At 37.5% G+C, this 26,019-nt stretch overlaps 2 protein-coding genes across 5 annotated transcripts in view; both read right to left on the bottom strand.

Annotated features, from left to right (window-relative positions):
* The window catches only part of LOC103145014 (claudin-4-like), a 129,574-nt gene that overhangs the window by 6,986 nt on the left and 96,569 nt on the right, over positions 1–26,019 (bottom strand). The gene's annotated exons all lie outside the window — the stretch shown is intronic.
* The window catches only part of LOC103144968 (claudin-4-like), a 104,374-nt gene continuing 84,039 nt past the window's right edge, over positions 5,685–26,019 (bottom strand). Inside the window, exons 1-3 of one of the 3 annotated variants that reach the window (XM_007562163.1) lie at positions 21,287–21,349; positions 6,725–6,839; positions 5,685–6,278 (exon numbers count right to left, since the gene is read on the bottom strand). In XM_007562163.1, coding sequence (XP_007562225.1) covers positions 5,832–6,278; positions 6,725–6,838 — 561 coding nt within the window. In that variant the 5' untranslated portion in view covers position 6,839; positions 21,287–21,349 and the 3' untranslated portion in view covers positions 5,685–5,831. Of the gene's footprint in view, positions 6,279–6,724; positions 6,842–8,262; positions 8,295–21,286; positions 21,350–26,019 lie in introns of those variants that run through there. The other 2 variants (XM_016676434.1, XM_016676435.1) reach the window with 2 other exon arrangements.

The raw sequence follows: 26,019 nt of genomic DNA, 5'->3' as shown, positions 1-26,019 counted from the left end.
CCATGTCTCCGCATGCGCATTAAGAAGTCCGACAGTCAGGTGTTGTCAGTTCACCATACGCAGCAAGTTATGACGAAAATAAGTCATTAAATTGTTTTCAATGATAACTATATAGATATACATGTGTTGTCATGGTTTCAAAGTGTATTTAAAGCAAGTCTGGCTGCTGCTGGAGTAAGCTACAACACAGGCCCGTGTAAAACTCACTTAAATGCTAAGTTAGGATGCCATACAACTGTTAATAACAAAGCGCATGACGATCTACGTCATGATTCTATGTTGCTAGCATACATGCAGTGAGTACCATGCCAGATCATGCGCCTTAAGAAGTCCGACCGTCAGTGGAGTTGTCAGCTCAGCATATGCAACAAGTTATGATGAAAATAAGTCATTAAATTGTTTATAATATGACATAATATGATAACTAGATAGATATACATGCGTTGTCATTGTTTCAAAGTGTGTTTAAAGCAGGTCTGGCTGCAGCTGGATGCCATACAACTGTTAATAACTGTTAATAATGATCTACGTCATTATTCTATGTTGCTGATTAAATAAAATCATATGGTAATGACAGCGTATGCATGTCTGAGCTAAGCGTATGACGATCTGACCTGATGGCAGATGGCGCGAGACCATCACACATTGTAGCACAGAAATGGAATATTTAATATTGGTAAAGTGTATTAAGTATTTAACATCTAGGTGTTTTTATAGGAATATGGATCTTTCAGATTATTTTGAAAAGCAATTTTGATCATATTTTACATTTTATTGTGTCATGTAGCTGTAGCTGGTCTTGGTCTTGACTTGGTCTCGGACCCTAAAAGTCTTGGTCTTGTCTCGGTCTCGATACACTCTGGTCTTGGTCTTGGGTTAGGTGGTCTTGAACACAACACTGGTTTCTAGTATAAGTGTTTGTAGCTGTTTTTGTTATGAATGTGTTTAATGATGTGAACCCCAGAAAAAGTAGCCAAATAAACACACAATTAAATAAATAAACATTTCTCCTATTTTAGCTTTTCTTCATTGGTTCCCTGTTAAATGAACATAAAGTCTTTATCAGCTCCATCAGAGATCTGGGTTAGGTTTGTCTGAATTATCTCTGAGTCTCTGCTGCTGGAGGACAAACTGAACGCTTTAATATTCACTCGGGTACATCCGTTTCCTCTCCAATTCTGCAATATTTGCAGTTATTTCAACTTTTACCTTCTTACTTTAATATAAAAAAATATATATTTTTGTTTTGTAAATTCCCTTGAGAAAACGCAATAGAAAAAAACTGAAGAGAAATGAATTAGGTTTGTCTCCTGATGTGTCTAATTGCTGCCTACTCAAAAACATTGAGACAACTGTCATAAATAAATCTTAAGGGCACATTACAAATGTATAAATGATTTTAAAAAAGCCAGTCTTTGGCTCAAAAGGTTAATTTTGTGCACACTATGATGGAATTTTTATAGCTAAATCCGTTTTTCTTTGCAGTAAAAATACATAAAAAAGGTGAAAAAATTGCTTACCTTTCTCACGTTCTGCAGGTCCTTCTGTTGTGTAAGCAAAGTAGAAACCGTGTGAAATGGCACTGCAGATGTGGTTGTTGCTTCATGAAGGAAGTTCTGCTTGGTTTTGTGCTCATCTGTGGTTTTGTTTCATGCCAATGAAGACTTTGTGGTCATCTGAAGAACAGGATGTACTTTTTGACACCTCTAGCAAATGTTTAGAAAGATATGATTTTGTGTACAATAAATAAAAGATGGCGTATCTCAAACTCATTACGTCTGAAGCTGGTTTCGAATGTGGAAAAGACGAAAGCGATGGTTTTCTCTCAAACTATCCGAGATCCCTCTATTGCTTCTCCCTGCTTTTAATAATCACTCGGATACTTTGGCATCCGAGTGATTATTAAACCAGCACGCTTGTGCTGGTTTGTGCAGAATTTTTTTTTGTTTGTGCCGCCATCATTTTAAAGATATTAATAAAAATGTTCTCCGGAGGTCACAGGTCAACCAGCCTGGACACGCCTGCTCACGTTTGCAAAAATGAGTAAACTTGGCGTCAATCAACTCGCCTATGTTGGAGCTGGTTTGGGCAGCAAATATTTTTGTTTGTGCACTTTTGGCTTTGAAGATATTAATGAAAGTTTAAAGGTCAAAATGTCAACCAGCCTCCCCACTTTTACCAAATTAAACAAAACCAGCAAAAACGTAGCGCACATGTTTGACACCGATTTAGTTTGATTTCATAAAAGTGGGGGGGCTGGTTGACCTTTTGACCTTTGACCTTTCATTAAAAGCAGCACAAACAAAAAATTTTGCTGCACAAACATAGTCGAGCTGACAGACACTCATTTTGTTTGAATTTGCAGAAGGTGGGGGGGCTGGTTGACCTTTCATGACCTCTAGAAACATTTCTTTATATCTTTAAAATGATGGCTTTCACAAATGAAAAATTTTGCTGTACAAACGTAGCGCACAGATTTGACACCAATTTAGTTTGATTCCATAAAAGTGGGGTGGCTGGTTGACCTTTTGACCTTTAGCCTTTCATTAATATCTTCAAAGCCAAAGCAGCACAAACTTTTGACACCAGTTTTGTCTGGTTTGAAGAAAGTGGAGGGGGGGGGGCAGCTTCACTCAGGTAGAATGACTGACCGTGTGTGAGTTCGTAAAACCGAGAGTTTATTGTTGTAATTCATGCGATTCTGTTTTTGTTAAACCATGAGTGTATTTTACTGACTTGTTAGGAGTTTATCTCACTGTTTTGTGTTTTAAATGAAGCTATGCTTATCCAGCGGTTGGCTAGCATAAAGATTTTAATGCTGACTCATGTTTAACATGTACCTCAGCTGTTACTGTGTGGCTGCCTCTGTTCTGCATAAGGGGTGAATGTTAATGNTTAGTTGGTTTTGAATGTGGATAAAACAAAAGCAGTGGTTTTCTTGAGAACTATCAGCAGGGGAGCTGCCAGGAATCGTGGGGCCCCTGACAAAAATTTGTTTGGGCCTTAGCGCTGTCAATCAACTTCATTCACTCACTGCTAAATGTGCTGATGGTGGAGAAACAACTTATCATTACAAGAAACTGTTTATCTGCCGTCTTTAGCTATGCTAACTAAACTGAGCATTCACAGTTTGATATGCTAGCAGCAGCATAGCACAAAACAAGGGGGAGGAAGGGTGACCAGCACCACATGAGATTGTGATTGACAGCACTAAAACTCTCCTGCTACTAACTGGTTGTATCTAGCACTGGGAGAAGCCAGAGGAAATAGATTTTTCACAGATTATCTCTCATACCATACTGTCACAATATAATGACAGTTTTAAAAAAATATGTGAAAAATATTTTTATATAAAAGTGACAAACTGCAGCTTTAATTTCACTCAGGAGAGGACGTGGGTCAGGAGGGACGTGGGTTAGAGCTGCTGCTGACTGACTCACCTGTCAAGTGGTAAAAGGTACAAGTGACAAGTTAAATATATGAATATGTTGGTAATATATGAATGTGTTTGGATGCTTGCAGCAACAGTGCCACCTGGTGGCAGCTAGTATCCACTGACACTGAATCGGAGATGACTGTATGTGTCTATATATGTTCCTTTTTATTTATTAGTTTTTATTAAGAATATCCTCCCCGAACACGCCGATGAAATTCCAAACCAAAAGTGAAAAAGGTGAACAAGACAAAAAGAATGAAGAAGAAGATCCAACTCCTAAAGAATTACAAAACACTTTCATCTCGGCTGCAACTAGAAAAATACACGATTGAGCCGACCAAAATAATGAATCATAACTCATTTATAATGTGTTAATAATTCAACTCAACTGGTGTTTTTTTATTTAACACAATAATTGTCTTCACCTGAGTACAGTTCAAATTAAATTGTTTTAGTGTGAACTAATGTCCATTTCTATTCTTTATCTTAATGCCAAGTTATTATAAATAAAGAGAAAAGTTATGTTTCATTTTTGTCAAAATAAAGGAGATTATATTTATTTTATCCCAAAAACTCATGAAAAAAACAGATGCAACATTCTGGTAGAGTGAATATGTACAAAAAGGAGTCAGCAGGGGTCGCCGTTCTGCAGGGGAAATTCAGAGGAAGATTTGTACAGTAATGGATTATTCTAGTTTATATTGATCAGAGACTATTTATAATAATATATATGTATGACTAAATAATCAAACAAGTGTAAAAAGCAAGATCAAAACAATATTATTTTTTCCTTGGAGGTAAAATAATAGGTGGAGGAGATTTTAACTCTGATGGCCACCAAGAAATGGAATGCCATTTAATTTAGAAACTATCTAATTTTCAATGTATGGACAGTAAAATATTCTGGAATGACTTGCAACACTTTATCCAGCAAAAATCAAACAAAAAAGGGCAAAGAATTACCTTTGATGAGAGACATTATAGTCTTTTAATGATAAAGATATGAACAAAGAAGCGACTCATTTTATTCAACTGTTGCTGCTCATTGGTAAATATCACATTCATTAAACAGAAAAAACAAGTAAAACAAAGTAAAATTCTTCAACGTCTAAGATAAATGCAATGCATGTTGTGAAGGCAAGAATATTAGATAAAAACCTGCACATTAGTAAAGGAAATGCAGTTGGTATCGTTGCACATTCCCTTAGGAAACATAATTTACATTTTCTCCTTCAGTTGCGTCATAAAAACGATCCAACATCCATCTAATAAATCCTCAGGTCATCCTGAAAAGCAAACAAATATGAAAGATAAAGGTGATTTTATCCACATTAAAAGGAATCCAATAATTTATTTCTTCTGTTTTGGTAAAAATGTTTTGAAAAAGTGTTTACCTTTTTAAAAGTTGTGGTTGGATCAGGTGTTGGAGGTTCTTCTGTTACTTCTGGTCTTAAACAAGGTGGATCTTCGAATGTGAAATGGTGCAACTTTGGCTTCACTTATAAACTGAATGAGGAAGTTCAAAACTCTGTAACTTTCATAAATCTGCTGTGGTTTGATGTCAGCAGATTAAACTGTTGGCATCTGAGCCACAGGACCAAAATGCTGGATATGAATAAACAGTTTGTGAAGATTTTAGGATCTTTTTTATTTAAACTGAGATGTGTGAATCTTAAAGTTTAACAAAGGGAAGAAAAACTCATGAACAGATGAAGTTATGAAAAATCAGAAAAAACTTTTCATTTATTGTTTAAAATGAAAAATACAGAAGCAAAAGCTGAAATATACGATAAAATAAAGTCAGACGGTAACTTTATTACAACACATAATTTTGTAATACAATATTCTTTTACATATGAGATGAAGAATCAATCAGTTGAAGTTTTCTGTTAAGTTGCTTTAATTTTTTATATATTTTTGTAAAACTAATCATATTCTATGAAATTGAATTTTTTGATTCATCTTATTTATTTTCCAATCACATCTGACCCAAATATAATGATCTGTTGTGATTATTGTACAAAAACAGAAATAGTTACAGTAAATGTTTTATCAATAGGAAGTAAAGCAGAAAACTGGGAAACATCATGAAATTGAAGCAAATCTGGTTGGTAATTATCTTGACTGGTTTTTAAACTGGAATTAAGAAAGTATGAAGAAAATAAACATAGAACAGTTTTAATATGCAAATAAAAAAAATGAATCAAAAGTTCACTGAAATCAAATTTTCCAGCATTCAGGAAAATTATGTTAAAAGTCAAACACCAAATGTTAAAAGTATAGAAATGATAATTTCACATCATCTTCCCAGTTTTTACCTAAATTTATCCCTTGTCTGCCCGTCTGTTGGTCACCAGTTCCTTCAATCAAGCCTCTACATTCTGTATGTTTTAGCCTAAACTCTGTTGCTGAAGAAGCTGGCGGTTCCTCCAGAGCTGCTGGATCTGCTTAAGTAGCAGAGCAGACCTCCAGTCAGCATCAACATCAAACCAGCTACAAAGCCGATATAGATGCTCGCTCCCAGCATCACTCCCTCTGGTCCATTTCTCATATCATTTGAAAACCAGCTGACCGGGATGATCACCAGCAGGCCGGCCAGTATCAGTCCCACTCCGGCCGCCAGGATCATTTTGGGTTTGGTGTTTTCATTCTGAACACATGGGGTGAAGTCGGAACCAAAGATCAGGAGGAGGAGGCTGAGAATACCCAGCATGCAGCTGATGACGGTCAAGGCCCTGAAGGCCTGCATTTCAGAGGATATCATGGAGTCATCATACGTTACGCACGCCTGCGGTCCAGTACTGTGCTTTCCACACGTCTTCCACAGACCTACATGAACTTCCTATCCACCCAAACACAGAGAAACAGATATTTACATACAATTTATTAAACATTTTCTATGATATTAAATCAGATAGAAAAATCAAATTAATTTCTTTTTACTGAATGTCAAAATTATGCCTTTTATTTTTATTCTTTTATTTTATTTTTTTGAGAATATTTTTCAACTCCCATCCAAACGTTTATATAAATTAATATCACTGAGTCTTTAAACAGTTTAGAAAAGAACAGATGATGTCAGGAATCTGTACGTTTCTGATGAGGCGTAAAACTGCAAAGTCAATATTATATTTCATTTCTACAGCATTTTTATAACAGTTGTTATAAAGACATTCTGGTTAAATTATGCAATAACACATAAAAAAGTAGCTGATTAATAAAAAACCTTTAAAGCTAACTAATCATAATTATTATGCTAATTTGAATCATAAAATGCCTTTTGGTTACCGTATCACTAAGATGTCCCGCAGACCATTCGGGTAGGGCGCAGCAGATGATGACCCCAAACACCCCGATGGCGCTGAGAGCCACAAATATCATCTGAACTGTTTTTGATGCCATTCTGTAAAAAGGAAAGATAAAAAAACTGGAATTAAATAATTTTCTGTGATATAGTCTTGGGTTTTCCTCTTGGCTTTGGTAATAATTGGCAGGATTGGGTCTCTGGCAGCAACATGCACAGATAGACACTAGAGGGCGCTAGCCTCTATCAGTCTACATAAAAACAACTACACATAAACTTAGATTTACATTTTATATTTACTCAACTTTAGCTTCTAGGAAAACTTAAAATCTTTCTGCATCAAACTTGCACAACGAGCCACACGATGAGTCTTTCACTGTCCTTCTCCTTCTGCACAAAAACTAAAGTGAACCTTAACATTCATGACCTCAATAAAAATACCAAGCACTAGTTCTAGATATAGAGAAAATTTCCTGCTCATTTACAGAGACAATACTCCCCACCATGTGGGTGTAGATTACATTTTATTTTCCATTTCTGTGTTTAAAAATTACAATGTGATTATCAGACTATTTTAATATGTAAATATCAGTCATATGTCTCACTGGCCACCTGCACAGGTGATGATTCCTATGACAAAGAATCTCTGTTAGTTTTGATCAGGACTTGTAAGGAGCTTTTCCTTTTCATAAGTTTGGCTTCAGCTGAGGTAATGCTGCCATCATTTAAACATTCTTGCTCTCCTGCAACCAACTTTTTGCTTTTCTTCTACAAAAAAATTACATTTTATTTATTTTTGTTTTGTAAATTCCCTTGAGATAACGTCTCGTAAATTGGTGCAATATAAAAAACCTGAACTTCAAATTAATTAGTTTTGTCTCCTGTTGTCTGTAATTGCTGCCTACTCAAAAANTAAGTGTTTGTAGCTGTTTTTGTTATGAATGTGTTTAATGATGTGAACCCCAGAAAAAGTAGCCAAATAAACACACAATTAAATAAATAAACATTTCTCCTATTTTAGCTTTTCTTCATTGGTTCCCTGTTAAATGAACATAAAGTCTTTATCAGCTCCATCAGAGATCTGGGTTAGGTTTGTCTGAATTATCTCTGAGTCTCTGCTGCTGGAGGACAAACTGAACGCTTTAATATTCACTCGGGTACATCCGTTTCCTCTCCAATTCTGCAATATTTGCAGTTATTTCAACTTTTACCTTCTTACTTTAATATAAAAAAATATATTTTTTTGTTTTGTAAATTCCCTTGAGAAAACGCAATAGAAAAAAACTGAAGAGAAATGAATTAGGTTTGTCTCCTGATGTGTCTAATTGCTGCCTACTCAAAAACATTGAGACAACTGTCATAAATAAATCTTAAGGGCACATTACAAATGTATAAATGATTTTAAAAAAGCCAGTCTTTGGCTCAAAAGGTTAATTTTGTGCACACTATGATGGAATTTTTATAGCTAAATCCGTTTTTCTTTGCAGTAAAAATACATAAAAAAGGTGAAAAAATTGCTTACCTTTCTCACGTTCTGCAGGTCCTTCTGTTGTGTAAGCAAAGTAGAAACCGTGTGAAATGGCACTGCAGATGTGGTTGTTGCTTCATGAAGGAAGTTCTGCTTGGTTTTGTGCTCATCTGTGGTTTTGTTTCATGCCAATGAAGACTTTGTGGTCATCTGAAGAACAGGATGTACTTTTTGACACCTCTAGCAAATGTTTAGAAAGATATGATTTTGTGTACAATAAATAAAAGATGGCGTATCTCAAACTCATTACGTCTGAAGCTGGTTTCGAATGTGGAAAAGACGAAAGCGATGGTTTTCTCTCAAACTATCCGAGATCCCTCTATTGCTTCTCCCTGCTTTTAATAATCACTCGGATACTTTGGCATCCGAGTGATTATTAAACCAGCACGCTTGTGCTGGTTTGTGCAGAATTTTTTTTTGTTTGTGCCGCCATCATTTTAAAGATATTAATAAAAATGTTCTCCGGAGGTCACAGGTCAACCAGCCTGGACACGCCTGCTCACGTTTGCAAAAATGAGTAAACTTGGCGTCAATCAACTCGCCTATGTTGGAGCTGGTTTGGGCAGCAAATATTTTTGTTTGTGCACTTTTGGCTTTGAAGATATTAATGAAAGTTTAAAGGTCAAAATGTCAACCAGCCTCCCCACTTTTACCAAATTAAACAAAACCAGCAAAAACGTAGCGCACATGTTTGACACCGATTTAGTTTGATTTCATAAAAGTGGGGGGGCTGGTTGACCTTTTGACCTTTGACCTTTCATTAAAAGCAGCACAAACAAAAAATTTTGCTGCACAAACATAGTCGAGCTGACAGACACTCATTTTGTTTGAATTTGCAGAAGGTGGGGGGGCTGGTTGACCTTTCATGACCTCTAGAAACATTTCTTTATATCTTTAAAATGATGGCTTTCACAAATGAAAAATTTTGCTGTACAAACGTAGCGCACAGATTTGACACCAATTTAGTTTGATTCCATAAAAGTGGGGTGGCTGGTTGACCTTTTGACCTTTAGCCTTTCATTAATATCTTCAAAGCCAAAGCAGCACAAACTTTTGACACCAGTTTTGTCTGGTTTGAAGAAAGTGGAGGGGGGGGGGCAGCTTCACTCAGGTAGAATGACTGACCGTGTGTGAGTTCGTAAAACCGAGAGTTTATTGTTGTAATTCATGCGATTCTGTTTTTGTTAAACCATGAGTGTATTTTACTGACTTGTTAGGAGTTTATCTCACTGTTTTGTGTTTTAAATGGAGCTATGCTTAACCGGCGGTTGGCTAGCATAAAGATTTTAATGCTGACTCATGTTTAACATGTACCTCAGCTGTTACTGTGTGGCCGCCTCTGTTCTGCATAAGGGGTGAATGTTAATGTGTTTTGTTGTAAAGCTGCATGCGGTGTTAGTTCATAATATCTGACTTTAAGTTTAAACAGTCTGAAGTAATATGCCAACTTATTTAGCTGTATAGTATATTTGAGTACAGCTTGACTGTATTTTTATGTTGTAACTGTGTTTCTAATTGGTTTGTATTATTCTGCTTTGTTTACAGAAACCACACATTCTGCCAACTTTTCAATATAAAGAGTGAACTTTGATTTGGACTCCTCCTGCTTTGTTGTACATCTATTCAGATATTTAAATGTTCTGATCGGACACTGTGAAGCGACTGCTGCCAGCTCTGATTCAGAAAACCTTCTCAGGAAGCATTGAAAGCAGCCATTAGCAGCTATTAGCTTCTCCTGCTTCCTCAGCGCTGCAGCCAGTCTGACACAGTCATCCATTCAACACCAGACCTTCACCAAACAGTCAGAGCAGAACAGGCGCATTTCTATGAGGGGCCATTTAGGACAAAATTTACGTTTTGTCTCTCACACACGACCAAAAACTCATGCATACTCAAAAAAATAGCCACGCACACTCAAAAAATACTCAAATTGTGTATACACACACTACTAAAATGTCACACACACACACAAACGTTAACTTTCTCGCTCACATACACTACTACCAGCTCGCTCACATACACTGCTAACAGCTCGCTCACATACACAGACGTTTATCTCTCACATACACAAGACTAAAGTTGAACACACACACAGTACTAAGACTTGTTTTATGTATGTGTGAGAGCGAGACTTTTTTGAATGTGTGAGAGCGAGACTTTTTTTGAATGTGTGAGAGCGAGACTTTTTTTGAATGTGTGAGAGCGAGACTTTTTTTGAATGTGTGAGAGCGAGACTTTTTTTGAATGCGTGAGAATTGTCACGGAAGGGGCGGGGCATAATTTTTGGATCAAACTGCGCATGCGTAGATCCTAAACTATAATTTTCCATTTTTGACTCAATGTATGTTCTATTACTTAGTATATTTGTGCTTTTAAATATATATAGAACGTATAACTTTCTTGTAGATTAAATGTGCTATAGAAATAAATGAATCTGATTGATTGATTAAAAATAGCAAAATTGCTGTAGTACAATCTGTCCACTGGGACAGTGGACAGATTGGCGCCGGAATTATTAACCGGCGCCAACTAGTGCCGAAGAAGAAAGAGTTTGCTATACCGAACATGGCTAACTCTAATTCGAAACGAGAGAGAATTGGTCAGGCAGCTGCCATTTTAAACACCATTCTATCTTCTCCGGAGGCAACCAGTACTTTGACAGGCGCATTAAACGATTCAACGACTGCCCGCAGTGGTACAGTGGATTCAGAACTCTCATCTCTGTTCCGTTCCGGAGCGGCCAGAGAAAGTTGTGCGGTGCCGCTCTCACACATTCAAAAAAAGTCTCGCTCTCACGCATTCAAAAAAAGTCTCGCTCTCACACATTCAAAAAAAGTCTCGCTCTCACGCATTCAAAAAAGTCTCGCTCTCACACTTTCAAAAAAAGTCTCGCTCTCACGCATTCAAAAAAAGTCTCGCTCTCACGCTTTCAAAAAGATTCTCGCTCTCACACTTTCAAAAAGAGTCTCGCTCTCACACATACATAAAACGAGTCTTAGTACTGTGTGTGTGTGTTCAACTTTAGTCTTGTGTATGTGAGAGATAAACGTCTGTGTGTGTGTGCGAGCTGTTAGCAGTGTATGTGAGCGAGCTGTTAGCAGTGTATGTGAGCGAGCTGTTAGTAGTGTATGTGAGCGACATAGTTAACGTTTGTGTGTATGTGCGAGCTGGTAGTAGTGTATGTGCGCGAGCTGGTAGTAGTGTATGTGGGCGAGCTGGTAGTAGTGTATGTGCGCGAGCTGGTAGTAGTGTATGTGCGCGAGCTGGTAGTAGTGTACAGAGGCGCAAAAAGTGGGTACGCAGCGTATGCAACGCATAGGGGCGCAGCACCAGAGGGGGCGCCAAAACCCCGTCTGGAGGGGCGACGCGCCGGTTATGTTTTCCCATATAGTTCAGCGCGCCTCACGCTCCTTCACCTCTCGCACATAACGAGGTACATGTAGCGAGTTTTACACTCCATGCAGCGTCGCCTCGGGGGGGTGTTGAGCGTCGGACCTTCATCCTGATCCTGAAGTTCCTTCCCTCCGGGTGGGGGGGCGCCGATTTATGTTTTCGCATCCACCTGAATAATGTGCAGTTGCGCCACTGGTAGTGTATGTGCGCGAGCTGGTAGTAGTGTATGTGCACGAGCTGGTAGTAGTGTATGTGAGTGAGCTGATAGTAGTGTATGTGAGCTAGAAAGTTAACGTTTGTGTGTGTGTGACATTTTAGTAGTGTGTGTATACGCAATTTGAGTATTTTTTGAATGTGCGTGAGTATTTTTTGAGTGTGCGTGGCTATTTTTTTTGAGTATGCGTGAGTTTTTGGTCGTGTGTGAGAGACAAAACGTAAATTTTGTCCTAAACGGCCCCTCATACATTTCACTCTGTGTCCACAATGCAAGTAAATCACACGTATGTAAAGCTGAGTAACGCTATCAAACTAATGTAATTTAGAAACTAGCTATTTTCAATTCACATACATTAAATTATTCTGGACTGACTTACAAAACTTTATCCAGTAGAAAAAAAACAAACAAACAAGAATAAGGGCAAAGAATTACCTTTAATGAGAGAGACATTATAGTTTGATTAATAATAGATATGAACAAAGACACAACACATTTTATACAACTGTTGCTGCTCAGTGATAAAGATTATATCCAACACATCCCCAACAAAAACTTGTATACGAAGGTTGACAAGATTCATGACTTGACAACCTGGTATTTTGTTGGTTTTATCGCTGTTAATGGCTGGTTAACAACCTGATGTTTTGTATTTCTTATTTTCAATAATACAAAATTAACCCTCTAAATAAAAGTACATCTTGACTTTTTTTTAAAGTAAAATTCTTCAATATCTAGAATATATGCAATGCAGATTATGAAGGCAAGAATATTAGATTAAAAAAAAGCACACATTTGTAAAGGAAATGCAGTTGATATCGTTGCACATTCCCTTAGGAAACCTAAATAATTTGTATTTTCTCCTTCACTTGCGTCACTAAAACCACGATCCAACATCCATCCAATAAATCCTCAGATCATCCAGAAAAGCAAAAATTATGAAAGAAAAAAGTAAGGGTAATTTTATCCAAATTAAAAGGAATCCAATAATTTTTCTTTTTTTATTAAAAATATTTTACTCTAACTTTCATAAATCTGCTGTGGTTTGATGTCAGCAGATTAAACTGTTGCCATCTGAGCCACACGACCAAAAGGCTGAATATGAATAAACAGTTTGTGAAGATTTTAGGATCTTTTTTATTTAAACTGAGATGTGCCGATCTTGAACATTTTACAAAAGGGAAGAAAAACTCATAAACAGAAGTAGTTATGCAAAATCAGCAAAAACTTTCTCTTTATTTATTGTTTGCAAATGACGAAACAAAAGCTGAAATATAAGATAAAATAAAGTCAGACTGTAACACTTTATCTGAAGGGTTTGCATCCATTTGTTAAACAATAAGTTGCTTAAATTTTTCATATTTTTGTAAAAAAAAACGTATCCTATGAAAACGAATTTCTTGCTACATCTTGTTTATTTTCCAATCACATCTGAACCAAAGATGGTCAGATGTGATTGGTTTTGTACAGACCATTAATGGTCTGTACAAAAATCTGTACAGATTATTGTACAGATTTTGTACAATAATCTGTTGTGATTATTGCACAAAAACAGAAATAGTTACAGTAAATGTTTTATCAATAGAAAGCAAAGCAGAAAACTGAGAAACATCATGAAATTGAAGCAAATCTGGTTAGTAATTATGTTGACTGGTTTCTAAACTGGAATCAAGAAAGCATAAAAAAATAAGCATAAAATGGATTTAAAAAGCAAACAAAAAATGCATCAAAATATCACTGAAATCTAAGTTTCCTGCATTCAGACATTTATGGATTTTATTTTTCTACTCAGGATCTTTGTGAAGTCAAATTTTTAGTGACATTTTCAGAAAAATTCTGGAAATTTTGAAACATAAAAGTTAAGTGTTAGAGTACATGCCTTCAAGCACCAAATGTTAAAAGTATAAAAATGATAATTTGACGTCGTCTTCCCAATTTTTACCAAATCAGCTCATCTGCCTGTCTATTGAACACCCGTCCCTTCCATCAAGCCTCTAAATTAAGTTTGTTTTTAGTTTAAACTCTGTTTCTTAAGCAGCTGACGGTTCCTCCAAAGCTGCTGGATCCAGGTCTGCTGAAACAGCAAAGCAGAACTCCAGTCAGTATCAACATCAAACCAGCTACATAGCCGATATAGATGCTCGCTCCCTGCCTCATTTCCTCTAACAGCACTGGTGGATTCGTCTCCCAGCTGACCGGGATGATCACCAGCAGGCCGGCCAGTGTCAGGCCCACTGCGGCCGCCAGGATCAGTTTGGGTTTGGTGTCTTGGTTCTGAACACATGGGGTGAAGTCGGAACCAAAGATCAGGAGGAGGAGGCTGAGACCACAGAGGATGCAGCTGGTGACGGTCATGGCCCGGGAGCCATGAGGCGGTGAGATCTGCTTGACGCTTTCATACGTTTCACACAGCTGCAGTCCGGTTCTGTATGTCATACACGCCTTCCACAGACCTACATGAACATCCTATCCACCCAAAGACAAACACATATTTATATTCACTTTATTAAACATGTTTTATGATATTAAATCAGATAGAAAAATCAAATGAATGTCTTTTTACTTTTACTGAATGTCAAAATTATGTGTTTATTTTTTTGAGAATATTTTTAAACTCCCATCCAAACCAGAAGTTTATATAAATTAAACAGTTTAGAAAAGTCCAGATGGTGTCAGGAATCTGTACGTTTCTGATGAGGCTAAAATGCAAAGTCAAAATTCTTATGTTTCATATGTTATTATAAACACCTTCTGCTTAAATTATTCAATAAGACATAAAATAATAGCTGATAAAAACCTATAAAGCTAACTAATAATAATTATCATGCTAATTTCAACCATAAAATGGCATTTGATTGTTACCAGCTCAGGATAAATGTAATATCCACTAAAATGTCCCACAGCCCACTCAGGCAGGGCGCAGCAGATGATGACCATCATCAGGCCGACGGCGCCGAGAGCCACAAATATCATCTGAACTGCTTTTGATGCCATTCTGCGAAAAAGAAAGATAAAAAAACTGGAATTAAATTTTTTTCTGTGATATACAGGTCCTTCTAAAAAAATTAGCATATTGTGATAAAGTTCATTATTTTCCATAATGTAATGATAAAAATTAAACTGTCATATATTTTAGATTCATTGCCCACCAACTGAAATATTTTATACTTTATTATAATACTTTAAGCTCATCCAGAGTTTTGGGTCTTGCGTCTCAACTTTCTCTTCACAGTAAGCTATGTTTCTAATAAAGCTTAATTAAACAGATTTTTTTGTTTTGTGTTCTCTTACAATAATGTACTGGCTCCCTGCTAAATTAACACATAAAGCTTTTAATAATCAGCTTTATTAAAGGTTTTTCTGAATTATCTCTGAATCTCTGCGGCTGAAGGACAAACTGAACACTTTAATATTCACTCATACGTTTGTTTCCTTTGCAATTTTGCAAAATTTGTGGGGCTTTTGTTTATCTTTTTTATTGATTTTCAGAACTTTATGTAAAGCAAACTAAAAAAAATCCAAATCAACTGGGAGCATCGCAGCGTCTACATGAAAATATACACACAGCCTACATACACAAAATACAGACATTCCCAGGTTTAAAGCAGAGAGTCTCCAAACTGTTGGAGGGCAGCAGAGTGAGTGGCACTGAATGTAAAAAAAGGAATAAAAAAGGGAGGAGTGGTGAGTCCTCATTTACAGCTGATATCAGCTTTTAGGAAAATTCTTTTGAAAATTAGAAACTGAATCAGAGGGCAGTTCTTTTTTATTTTGACAAATCAGAGATCAGGCTAGAGAGAGAAAGACAAGAAAGAGGAAGAAGTGAAACTTAACACATACACTTCTCCTCTTTTCAGTCATGTACGGTGCCTTCCAACCGCCAGGAATCGAGGAATCTTTAATCAGCTTTCCAGCCCTGAATCATTTTACTGCTTGCCTGGGAGATGCCTGTGTAGGAGAATTAAATTTATGGCCTCGTTTCCCTCTGATAACAAACCGTCTCCCTTGAAGACCTAACTCTGGTCTGTAGCGTTTATGTAAGTTCAAAACAAACCTACATCTCTAACACAAAACTATTCTAAATTAAGAATTTTGTCCAAAATAACCATGTTCAATATACCTTTTTCACATGTCGTAGGATTAACTATTCAATACTAAGAATATTCACTTTTCCTCAACAGTTGGTAAAAGTATTTAAAGTTCTGCTCATGTACAGAAATCGAGATGCATTGGGGGAAGATCCCATTACTGATCTCTCCCCAATCTGCTGGATTGAACATCAGCCCCAGTTTATCTTTTAACTTTGTTTCTTTATTGAAGCTACAAACTGTTTAGCTGTGATTCTTTTCATGAGGTTGGCTTCGGCCGAGATAACTAAACTACTAAACGTTCTCGCTCTCCTGCGACTAACTTTTACTTTTTTTAACATAGAAAATTAAAATTTTCGTTGTTTTTTTGTAAATTCCCTTGAGATAACACATATTGTGAATTGGTGCAATAGAAATAAACTGAACTGAATATAATTTGTGATGTGTCTGTAATTGCTGCCTGCCCAAAAACCATCAGACCACTTTTTAAAAAATCCACAGAGCACACTAAAATGTATAAATGATGAAAGAAAAGCTAACCTTCGGTCTCAGAAGGTTCATTTTGTGCTCATGATGGATTTCTTATAGACTAGACTCCAACATTTATTCTGTTTTAGATAAATCAGTTTTTCTTTGCATTAAAAATAAGTTAAAAAAGGTAAAAATTGCTTACCTTTCTGCAGTGGTTTGTAATAGTTGTGACTTTAAGGAAGTATGTGAGATGGTACTGTATGTGGTTGTTTCTTCACAACTGAAGTTCCGCTTTATTTTTTTGCACATTTTGTGGTTTTATTTCGCGTAAATGAAGAGTGTTGGTCATCTAAGCTAAGAGTAACAGGATGTAACTTTATGTTATCTTCAGCAAATGTTTAATGGAAATCTTTATTTTGTCTGCAGTAAAAACACCACAGAGTATCTGAAGCTCATTATATTCCCATTAGTTGGTTTTGAATGTGGATAAAACAAAAGCAGTGGTTTTCTTGAGAACTATCAGCAGGGGAGCTGCCAGGAATCGTGGGGCCCCTGACAAAAATTTGTTTGGGCCTTAGCGCTGTCAATCAACTTCATTCACTCNTTTGGGGGAAAACTGATAAAAAAAAATGAAAATTGAAAAAGAATAAATGAAAAGAATGAATGAAACTGGAAAATTTAAAAAGAATATAAATGGAAAATTGGAAAAGAATACATGAAAAAAGGATAAAAGAAAAGGTATAAATTGATTATTGAAAAAGTGATAAATCAGAAAAATAAATGAAAAATAGATCAATTAAAAGGGATTAAATAAAAATAGATAAAGGAAAAGGGATAAATGAAAAATACATAAATGAAAATGGGAAAATGAAAAACAAATAAATAAAAATTAAAAATTGGAAATGTTGTGTTCTGTGTAGTTATTTTTGAGGTTTTCTGTGTTTAGTCCCTTCCTGTCCTGTCTTCCCCGTTGATTGCTTCCCAGGTGTGTCTCATTCCCTGATTACCCTCCCTGCATATGTAAGTCCACCTGTTGTCTTTGTCTCTTGTCGGGTCCTCATCTAACGTCGTCTGTCATTGTTCTCTGCCAGTCTGTTCAGTCGTGGACCTTTTTGCCTTCCGTTCTTCCCTGTGCTGCCTGTATGTTTGGATTTTTGTTGTTGCGTATTTTTTATTGAAGCCATCATTTTTTCATCTCTACCTGGGTCATCAACGTTCGTTCTCACCACTATCACCTCCACCCCATGATAGGAAAAGGATAAATGAAAAAGGAAAATAGGAAAATGAAAAAGGGCCAGGCAGAAATAAATCTATGTAGAATCTATGTAGAAATAAATAAAGCCAAAATGGGAATAAAGGTGCCAATTTCTCATTTATTTTTTTATTTTACCCATTTAATTATTTGTTTTCTCATTTATTCATCTACTTTACTCAGTTATTTATTATATCTATTTATTTAGTTTTGGCTAAAATGGCTCTAAATACTTTTCGAGGTAGAAATGAGGTTATTAAATGAATTCTTAAACTTAAATTTTTTACAGTCACTTGCTAAAGTAATGCTTTCATACCATATGCATCTTCTTTCTGGTGCCCCAGCGAACATGCTGGATTCGACATAAACCTTTCAAATTAAGAGTCATAACAAAAATATGCACAAGACAAAATAAAACATGTAAACTAAAAATATAGCAGTAAAACAGACAGACTTAGCAATCTATCAGTGCTACACAGGCCCGTGCAGAGACCTTTGGAGGGGCGGGGGCCCTGCATGAAGTTAAAAAAGGGCACATTGAACAAGAAACACCGTACAACAACATAGCAACAACCCATATTAATCAATAATTTAATTGGATCCTACTATATCATTGCCATCATATGGGGACAATGCAAAGCAAATGTAATATATTTTCCCCAACAAGTTTAAAGTTTCTGTTTCTACTGCTGACAGTCCTGGAGGCTGAGCTGATCTGAGACTGAAGCTGTTAAACAGACCAGAGGAGAAAGAGGAGAAAAGGTCGCTGGTTATTAAGTATTGAATAAGCAAATTTGCTGCCTTTTTACTGATTAAGCCATAATAATATCTATTATTAGACATTAAGGTTAGGGTTAACCTTGGCTGCAGGCTGCTTTATAGATCAAAAAGCTCAAAGGGGTTAACTCTATAATTGTTTGGTGTTGGCTCCTCTGAGATCTAGAATGATAAGACTGGGATATCTGTTAGGATCTGGGGAAGGCTGGTTGGGGAGTCTCTAGTTTCTCCACCAGGGCATCCTGGGACCTTCTGGAGGGCGTGGACCTGGAGCTGCACACCTGCTGCTACTTACCATTGTTTGGAGGGGTTTATCAGGACGGAGCCGCAGACGCTCCAGTACCAGAGTGTTAGCCTGTGATGGTAATATCATTGTAGCTCACCTCCGACCACCTGTTCTCCGAGTAACCTCCTTTTGTGCTGCCTTTCCTAGGTTGTCGTTCCGTGAAGCCCAGAGTTTCTTCAAACTTCTACGAACCTGGGCGGATTACCAAAGATCCTCGAGACCCCGCAGAGTCTACCCGTTGGTGGCCACGTCCCTGAGACCAGCTCTCAGTTCTGTCGGTGGCAGATCCCTGGTCAAGCGGATCCCTTCCGGCACCTTGTCTGAGATCTCCCTCCACTCACCTGTCCGCCCTCTAGAAAAACTCACGCCCTCGTTCCAGCCTGCAGCTCCGGATCCTAGCGGTTCACCTCTCCGTGCTCAGACGAGCTCACCAGCAAGTAGGTCTCTGGCTGGACTGCAATTCCCACGATCTCTGAACCCGTCTTACCTGTCTTATCTCCACCCAGAGATCCAGAACCAGGCAGACGAGCACCAGTTCCGGACCTCCTTGTACATACCTGTTAGCACTGTATTTAATAAATCACCATAACCTCTACCCGTCTCCAGAGTGTGTTCTGCGCATGTGGGTTTAACAAATTAATCTCAACATGACAATATCAAGACAAAGAAAACTCAGTAGCTGCTGGTAGGGGCCATTCAGACATTCAGGGGCCCCTAGAAATGGTTTAATTGTAACACCGACCATAGATCTAAATCTGTAGCACTCATTTATAGAGAATGACAATGTTATTAAATTTTATTTAATGCATTCAGCAGAGAAAAAAATTGTACATTTAGGATTTAATTAGGAAGTTTACTTTGTAAAGTTTAAAGAATCATCTTGATAGTGTGTTATCATTGCTATAATATGGTATAATCTTTGTGTCTGAGCTGGTTTGTTCACAAATACATCACAGGAAATTATAACCAATAATCAGTGATTAATTTTAAACTCGGGAAATAAACCTGGTCTCCGTCTCACAGACTTCACCTTATCTACAAACACTGTTAGTGATGCTGAGTTTATTTGTAGGAAGGGTTTCAGGGGGCAGTGGGTTCTGTCTAAGGCCCCATATTACCTTGGGCCGGCCCTGCATGAACAGCCGCTGCGATGCGCTTTTCTGAATCTACCTGGAATCTACCTGGAATCTACCTGGAATCCCCCGGTAGCCCTGTGTCAGTCCGCCGATGCTTTGGGGACATTTTGATTCATTTAATTGTGGCATGTTTGGCTTTAAGCTGCTGTCCGAATTATTGCTACATTATTTTCTCTGATGTTTGTTTTGTGAACTCTAAATGGGCCGAATCTTCCTGTATCACTTGAGGTTCTGCAGTAACTTCTATTCACAGCCGCGAACCTCCAGCCCAGATCCCGTCAGCAGCGGCTTTAACCCGCCTGGTAGGAACGTTAAGGAGAAGCAGAGCGAACAGAGAGCAGGTGGTACCAGGTGGTGGTACCGGGTGGTGGTACCGGGTGGTGGTACCAGGTGGTACCGGGTGGTACCGGGTGGTGGTACCGGGTGGTGGTGCCGGGTGGTGGTACCATGTGGTGGTACCATGTGGTGGTACCAGGTGGTGGTACCAGGTGGTACCGGGTGGTGGTACCGGGCTTTGAGCTGCCTCGCGACGCGGTGACAGTCTCAGTACCGTTTCTAATATAAAGATATTCTTTCTATCTGTCGGTGGGACCGACTCGGACCGCCTGTAGAACCGGGCTTTTAGCAGCCTGATGAAGTTAAAGTCAGGAGTTTCTCTGCAGCCGAAGCATTTCTGTGTTTAGGGGTGAGGCGGGTTTTTTCCTGCTATTGCGAGGATAATTATGAAAACATAAATACTGTTTTTCTAACGTCAACATCAGACCTACGTTTTTATTCACAAACCAGCGTATGAAAAATATTCTTGCCCATAATTTGATAGTTAGAGGTTCAGATCCCCTCCTCCTCCTCCTCACCATGGTGTCTGAACAACATGGAGGCTCTGAGAGTCATTATTAGACTGAGACTAGTTCATTTTGCTAAATTATTATATTTAGCTACATATTGTTGCTGAGGGGCACAAGCAGGCCTCCTGACACACAGATTAAAAAAAGTAAAAGAAGAAAAAGTGTAAAAAGAAATTTGGGGGAAAAAGGGCACTAGGGGCATCAAGGATAAAAGGGACGTGTTCAAGCCCCCTCAGACCCCCCCGGTGCTACGGTAGGAAAATCTGACCGCCGGACCGCGCACAGGGTAAAAAAGACTCGCAGAGTTCAATTTATTCAATCTGTTCAGCCAGAAAAAACTCCACGGAGTTTAGATAATTGCTGTTAATATAAAAATGTTTGATGCAATAAAAGCGCAGAAAAGAACTGGGAGAAAAGAGCGAAACAAACCTCAACAGAAACATGAAGAATCGTATTAATATTGCTGCTAAAACTTTCTTCTTACATCAGCTAAACTTTCCTTTATTTTGTGAATTTTTAAAACTCTTTAAATCTGCAAACATGAAATCAAACTGACCGTGAAGATGTTCCGCGTTGAAGATCAGAGAAGAAAATCTTCCTAAACTTCCTGCTTCGGGAAGAAGCTGGGAAACCCAGCCTTATTGTTACGTCATTAATCCTGTTTATCTTAAAAACGTATATTCTCCCTGATGACTGATGTGTTCTGACCAACACCCCAAATAAAGAGCAGACTGAGTCATAGCTAGACATTAAAGTGGAAACAATTAAACAGAATGAGAGCTTCAGGCTCATCATACACAGAAATGAAGAAAATACCTTCAATCAAAACTAATTTAAACTTGTGAGAAACTAAGAGAAACAACCTTGGATATTTTGAAAATATATTTCTGTAATGAAACATCAATAAATACATTTATAGCTTTTCTACAAAGAAACAATGACCCAACACACTGATTATGAGATCTGTGATGAAAAAGCAAAACCGTACTAGTCTTAAGGTATTTTGTTTTACAACATATTTATAAAACTATATTCCTTATATATCTGTGAAATAATAAGTCAGAGCTCTAATTTATTATTTCTATGAAAGATGATATTTAGCTTGTACTTGTATCACCTTTATAAAGTCCAGATGACTCCAAAGTGCTTCACACTGCATTCAGTCATTCGTTCATTCACACACTGAGCAAACGCTGCTTACTAGCCACAGTCAGCTTGACAGAGGTACAACAGAGGCAAATTGAACCAGCAACCCACCTATTGTGGGACAAAGTCCTGCCACCTTCTCCGCCATCGTCCCTCAATAAAGAAATATACTTCAAACACATAAAATGAATCATAATAAATTCATCACAGTAACCATCTCCATCAAGACAGAATAACAGATCAGTGGTTCTGATTGAGTCCAGAAACCATTTAGAAATGATTTAAAACATGAACCTGTAGCAATACAATAAGGGACTCAATGACATCATCATTACGATACATTCATTATAATCTAACCTGTTAAATGTCAGAACAGATTGAAACAGATCTGATGTCTTTGTGGCAAAAGAATTATTCAAGACAACAAATATTAAAGTGTATTGTGATTTTCATCTACATTTTTAATATGATTAGTTTTATGTTTCTTCCTAAAATAATTATTGATTTTTGGAAACTTGACTGAACAGGAACATTATCTGAACATTGCCAGTGTTCACATTTACCTTCATGTAGTAAATGTGTCGGACTCCAGTGAAGAGGTGTTAACATCACATTCAGTCCAGGTTCTTATCAGAGTTCAGTCTGGTTATCACCTTACAGACCTTAAAGTGCCAGATTGGTACGAGTTCAACTGTGCTCATATTAAAGCTTCCATCAAGTTTCATCAGCATAAACATGTTGATAATTATTGTTGAAGCTGTTTAATATTTTTTCTTCCTCCATCTTTGCTCTTTTTACAACAGAAAGTGGAAGGTTTACAGATAAAATTCCTGTCAACAGAATAAAAGACTAATTTAATTCTTTTCAGCTTCAAGCAGGTAAAATAAAAGCTACAATTCCTTTTCTATGCTGATGGACCTGTTTTGAAAAAATGTTGAAAAAAATGATTATTATGAAATAATTACACAATGACTTCAAACTTCATACATGAAATGGTAATAAAAATCAGAAAGGTTAAACGAAACTTTTGGCTTTAAATTGTCAAAGTATCAAAGTGAAACATCACAATAGTGTTCAGGTGCAGAAACTGGAATAAACATCATAACATCTTTAGTTTGTGGTTTTAGTTATCTGAACATTCAGAATGAAACAAAAGATTCAGAATGAATTAAAAGATTTAAGTTACCTTGGCTTTAAAGAGAAAACCCTGAATTAGTAGATTTGTTTTATTATTAGTGTTGTTTTCAAATGTATTTTCATCCTAATTCAAACATGATATGATATGTGTGGGTGCTGCAGTAAAAATTAATTACTTTCATTTTACAGAAACAGAAAGCCTCATCCTATCGTTGTCTCTTCACAGATATGAGCGATAATAGCAGTCCTGTAGACAGGTTTTTCAACGATAAGATAAAACTCTCCTACTGGACGTGTTTCAACTGGTGAATAAACCAGGAAGCCCCACCTGAGAGAAAAAACTCTCTGCCTTATCGCATAAACTCTCAAACATGAACCACCAGCTTGGTTCCCTAATATCTTTCCTGCTTTTACATGAAGAAACTTTGACTTCAGTCACTTTTATAAAATACTGAAACATGTGTTACTGTAAATGATCAGAGCAGTGACTGACAGAAAAGGTCAGAACAAACAACAGATAAGATAAGATAAGATAAGATAAGATAAGATAAGATAAGATAAGATAAGATAAGATAAAATTAATTAAATGTTAAGAAATGAGTGTTGGCTGTGCAACAAGCACTGCTTGCAGTGGATGGTGTGGATCCAGGAGGCGTGCCCTTTGACCTTCAGAGCTGTGTGAGAGGTCAAGAGCTCCTGATCCTCCAGCAGTGATGATGGCTGTCTTTCACCAAGACCCAACGGTTGGAGTGGGTGATCAGGTTTATCAGCTGTCATAGCCTGATGGGACAGAGAGAAGCTGTGACTGAAGCTAACAGTATTTTATCATGCCATATTCTATTAGGTTAGTTGTTAGAAATGTTGGATTTTTTCAGGTTTCTTCCACAGTAGGTGCAGATCAGATCAAGGTTCTCAAATTAGATTAAATCAGCTTTGGACTTGGATCTCATTTAATTTTATTTTAACTGCAACCTTTTTTTTTCCCTCTTTAGTTAAAAAAACATATTTGAGTTGTCAAAAAGAAAAGCCAAATTTTGATTGGTTGAGTGTTTGGTGAATTTTGTGCAGCACAAATGTGAAACAGTTTCCAAAAGAACAAAACATTTTCAGCTGCAACAGAGAACACCTTAGTGAAGCAAAGTTTCTGTCTGTTTTTTTCTTTTTACAGAGAAACACACGTGTGTTATACCTTCGTTTGATCTGAGGAAGGAACCAGAAGGGTTAGTTAGTTAGTTAGTTAGTTAGTTAGTTAGTTAGTTAGTTAGTTAGTTAGTTAGTTAGTTAGTTAGTTGTGGCATGCAGTCAGTGATTAAACAATACTGCTCTCATTTGAACAGTTTTGTCAGAGTCAGGAAATGTGAGAGTTGGCTAGGACTATGTAATAATATCGATTTTGCGATATATATTGATATTTTCTTTCCAGAAAAAAAATCAATATTCATCAGCAAGTATCGTAACATCCAACTGTCCCCTTGCTCACTCACTGCTTGCTTCACCAGGAGAGTGGTCAGGTCATCAGGCTTAGAGTGATTCCTTCAGATGTTAAGTGTCAGGGTTAAAAAGGTATCAAACTATTCAGAGCAGGGTACTTGGTGCACTTTATTTGCTTTACAAATGCACGTAAGCTACAGTTTGTACTGTTTTAATTAAAAGAAACGTGTTTTCTCACCACTTCTTTGATTCATTTTGTCCAGCTGTCGACTTTAAGTCTGTGTCCATCAGTGTTGTAGTACTCGAGATCGGTCTTGGTCTCAAGACTGGTCTCGAGACCATTTTTTGATGGTCTCGGTCTCGTCTCGGACTCGACCGCATTTGGTCTCGGTCTTGTCTCGGTCTCGGGCGCTGAGGACTCGCCATTTTATTTCAAGACCAGTCGAGACCACAACTGTTAAAATATCACTAAACGTATTTAAATATCCACTTTATTTGTTAACATCTTTGTTTTCATTGGATGCAAAACGCACCAATTAAAATCCAACCAATAAAGTGTTTCTGTTTCTCCCCTCCCCACCTTTTACTCGCACACGGTGCTCTGAGACATGCACAGTGGTTTCCTCTCAGCGGTAGAAGATGTCTGTCTAATCGTCAGTAATAGAATAACGCTGCATAAATCATAAGAAATCCGATGGCCACAGCTAACTCAGCAGCGCTTCACTTTCACAGACGGTGGGGACAACGTCTAACTTTTTTCGTCACTTAGAAAAGTAGCTCAAAGAAAGGTAAGTTGTCAGTTCAGCAGAGGCAACAAGTTATGACAAAAATAAGTCATTAAATTGTTTATAATATGATATAAAATGATAACTAGATAGATATACATGCGTTGTCGTGGTTTCAAAGTGTATTCAAAGCAGAGTCTAGCTGCAGCTGCAGTCAATTACAACACACGCCCATGTAAAACTCATTAACCTACTTACTTAACCGTTAGGATGCCATGCAGCTGTTAATAACAAAGTGTATGATGATCTACGTCATGATTCTATGTTGCTGATTAAATAAAATCATATAGTAATGACAGCATATGCATGTCTGAGCTAAGCGTATGACTATCTGACAACGTATGCTGATCTATCAGAACACTGTTGTTCTATCAGATTACCGTACGCTGTCAGAATAGCATACATGCAGTGAGTACCAGGCCAGCGCATGCGCATTAAGAAGTCCGACAGTCAGAAGAGTTGTCAGTTCACCATACGCAGCAAGGTCTTACGAAAATAAGTCATTAAATTGTTTTCAATGATAATTATATAGATATACATGCGTTGTCGTGGTTTCAAAGTGTATTTAAAGCAGGGTCTGGCTGCAGCTGCAGTTAACTACAACACACGCCCGTGTAAAACTCATTAACCTACTTAACCGCTAAATCAGGATGCCATACAAGTGTTAATAAAGTGTATGATGATCTACGTCAGAGGTTCCCAAACTGTGGGGCCCCCGCCCGGGGGGGGGGGCGGTGTCATTGCCGGGGGGGGGCGGGAAGCCGTCTGGAAAAAAAAAAAAAACATGAAC

This window comes from Poecilia formosa, unplaced genomic scaffold, assembly GCF_000485575.1.
Source record: "Poecilia formosa unplaced genomic scaffold, Poecilia_formosa-5.1.2 Scaffold134, whole genome shotgun sequence".
Taxonomy (NCBI): Eukaryota; Metazoa; Chordata; class Actinopteri; order Cyprinodontiformes; family Poeciliidae; genus Poecilia; species Poecilia formosa.
This window is presented reverse-complemented; position numbering and strand designations above follow the sequence as displayed.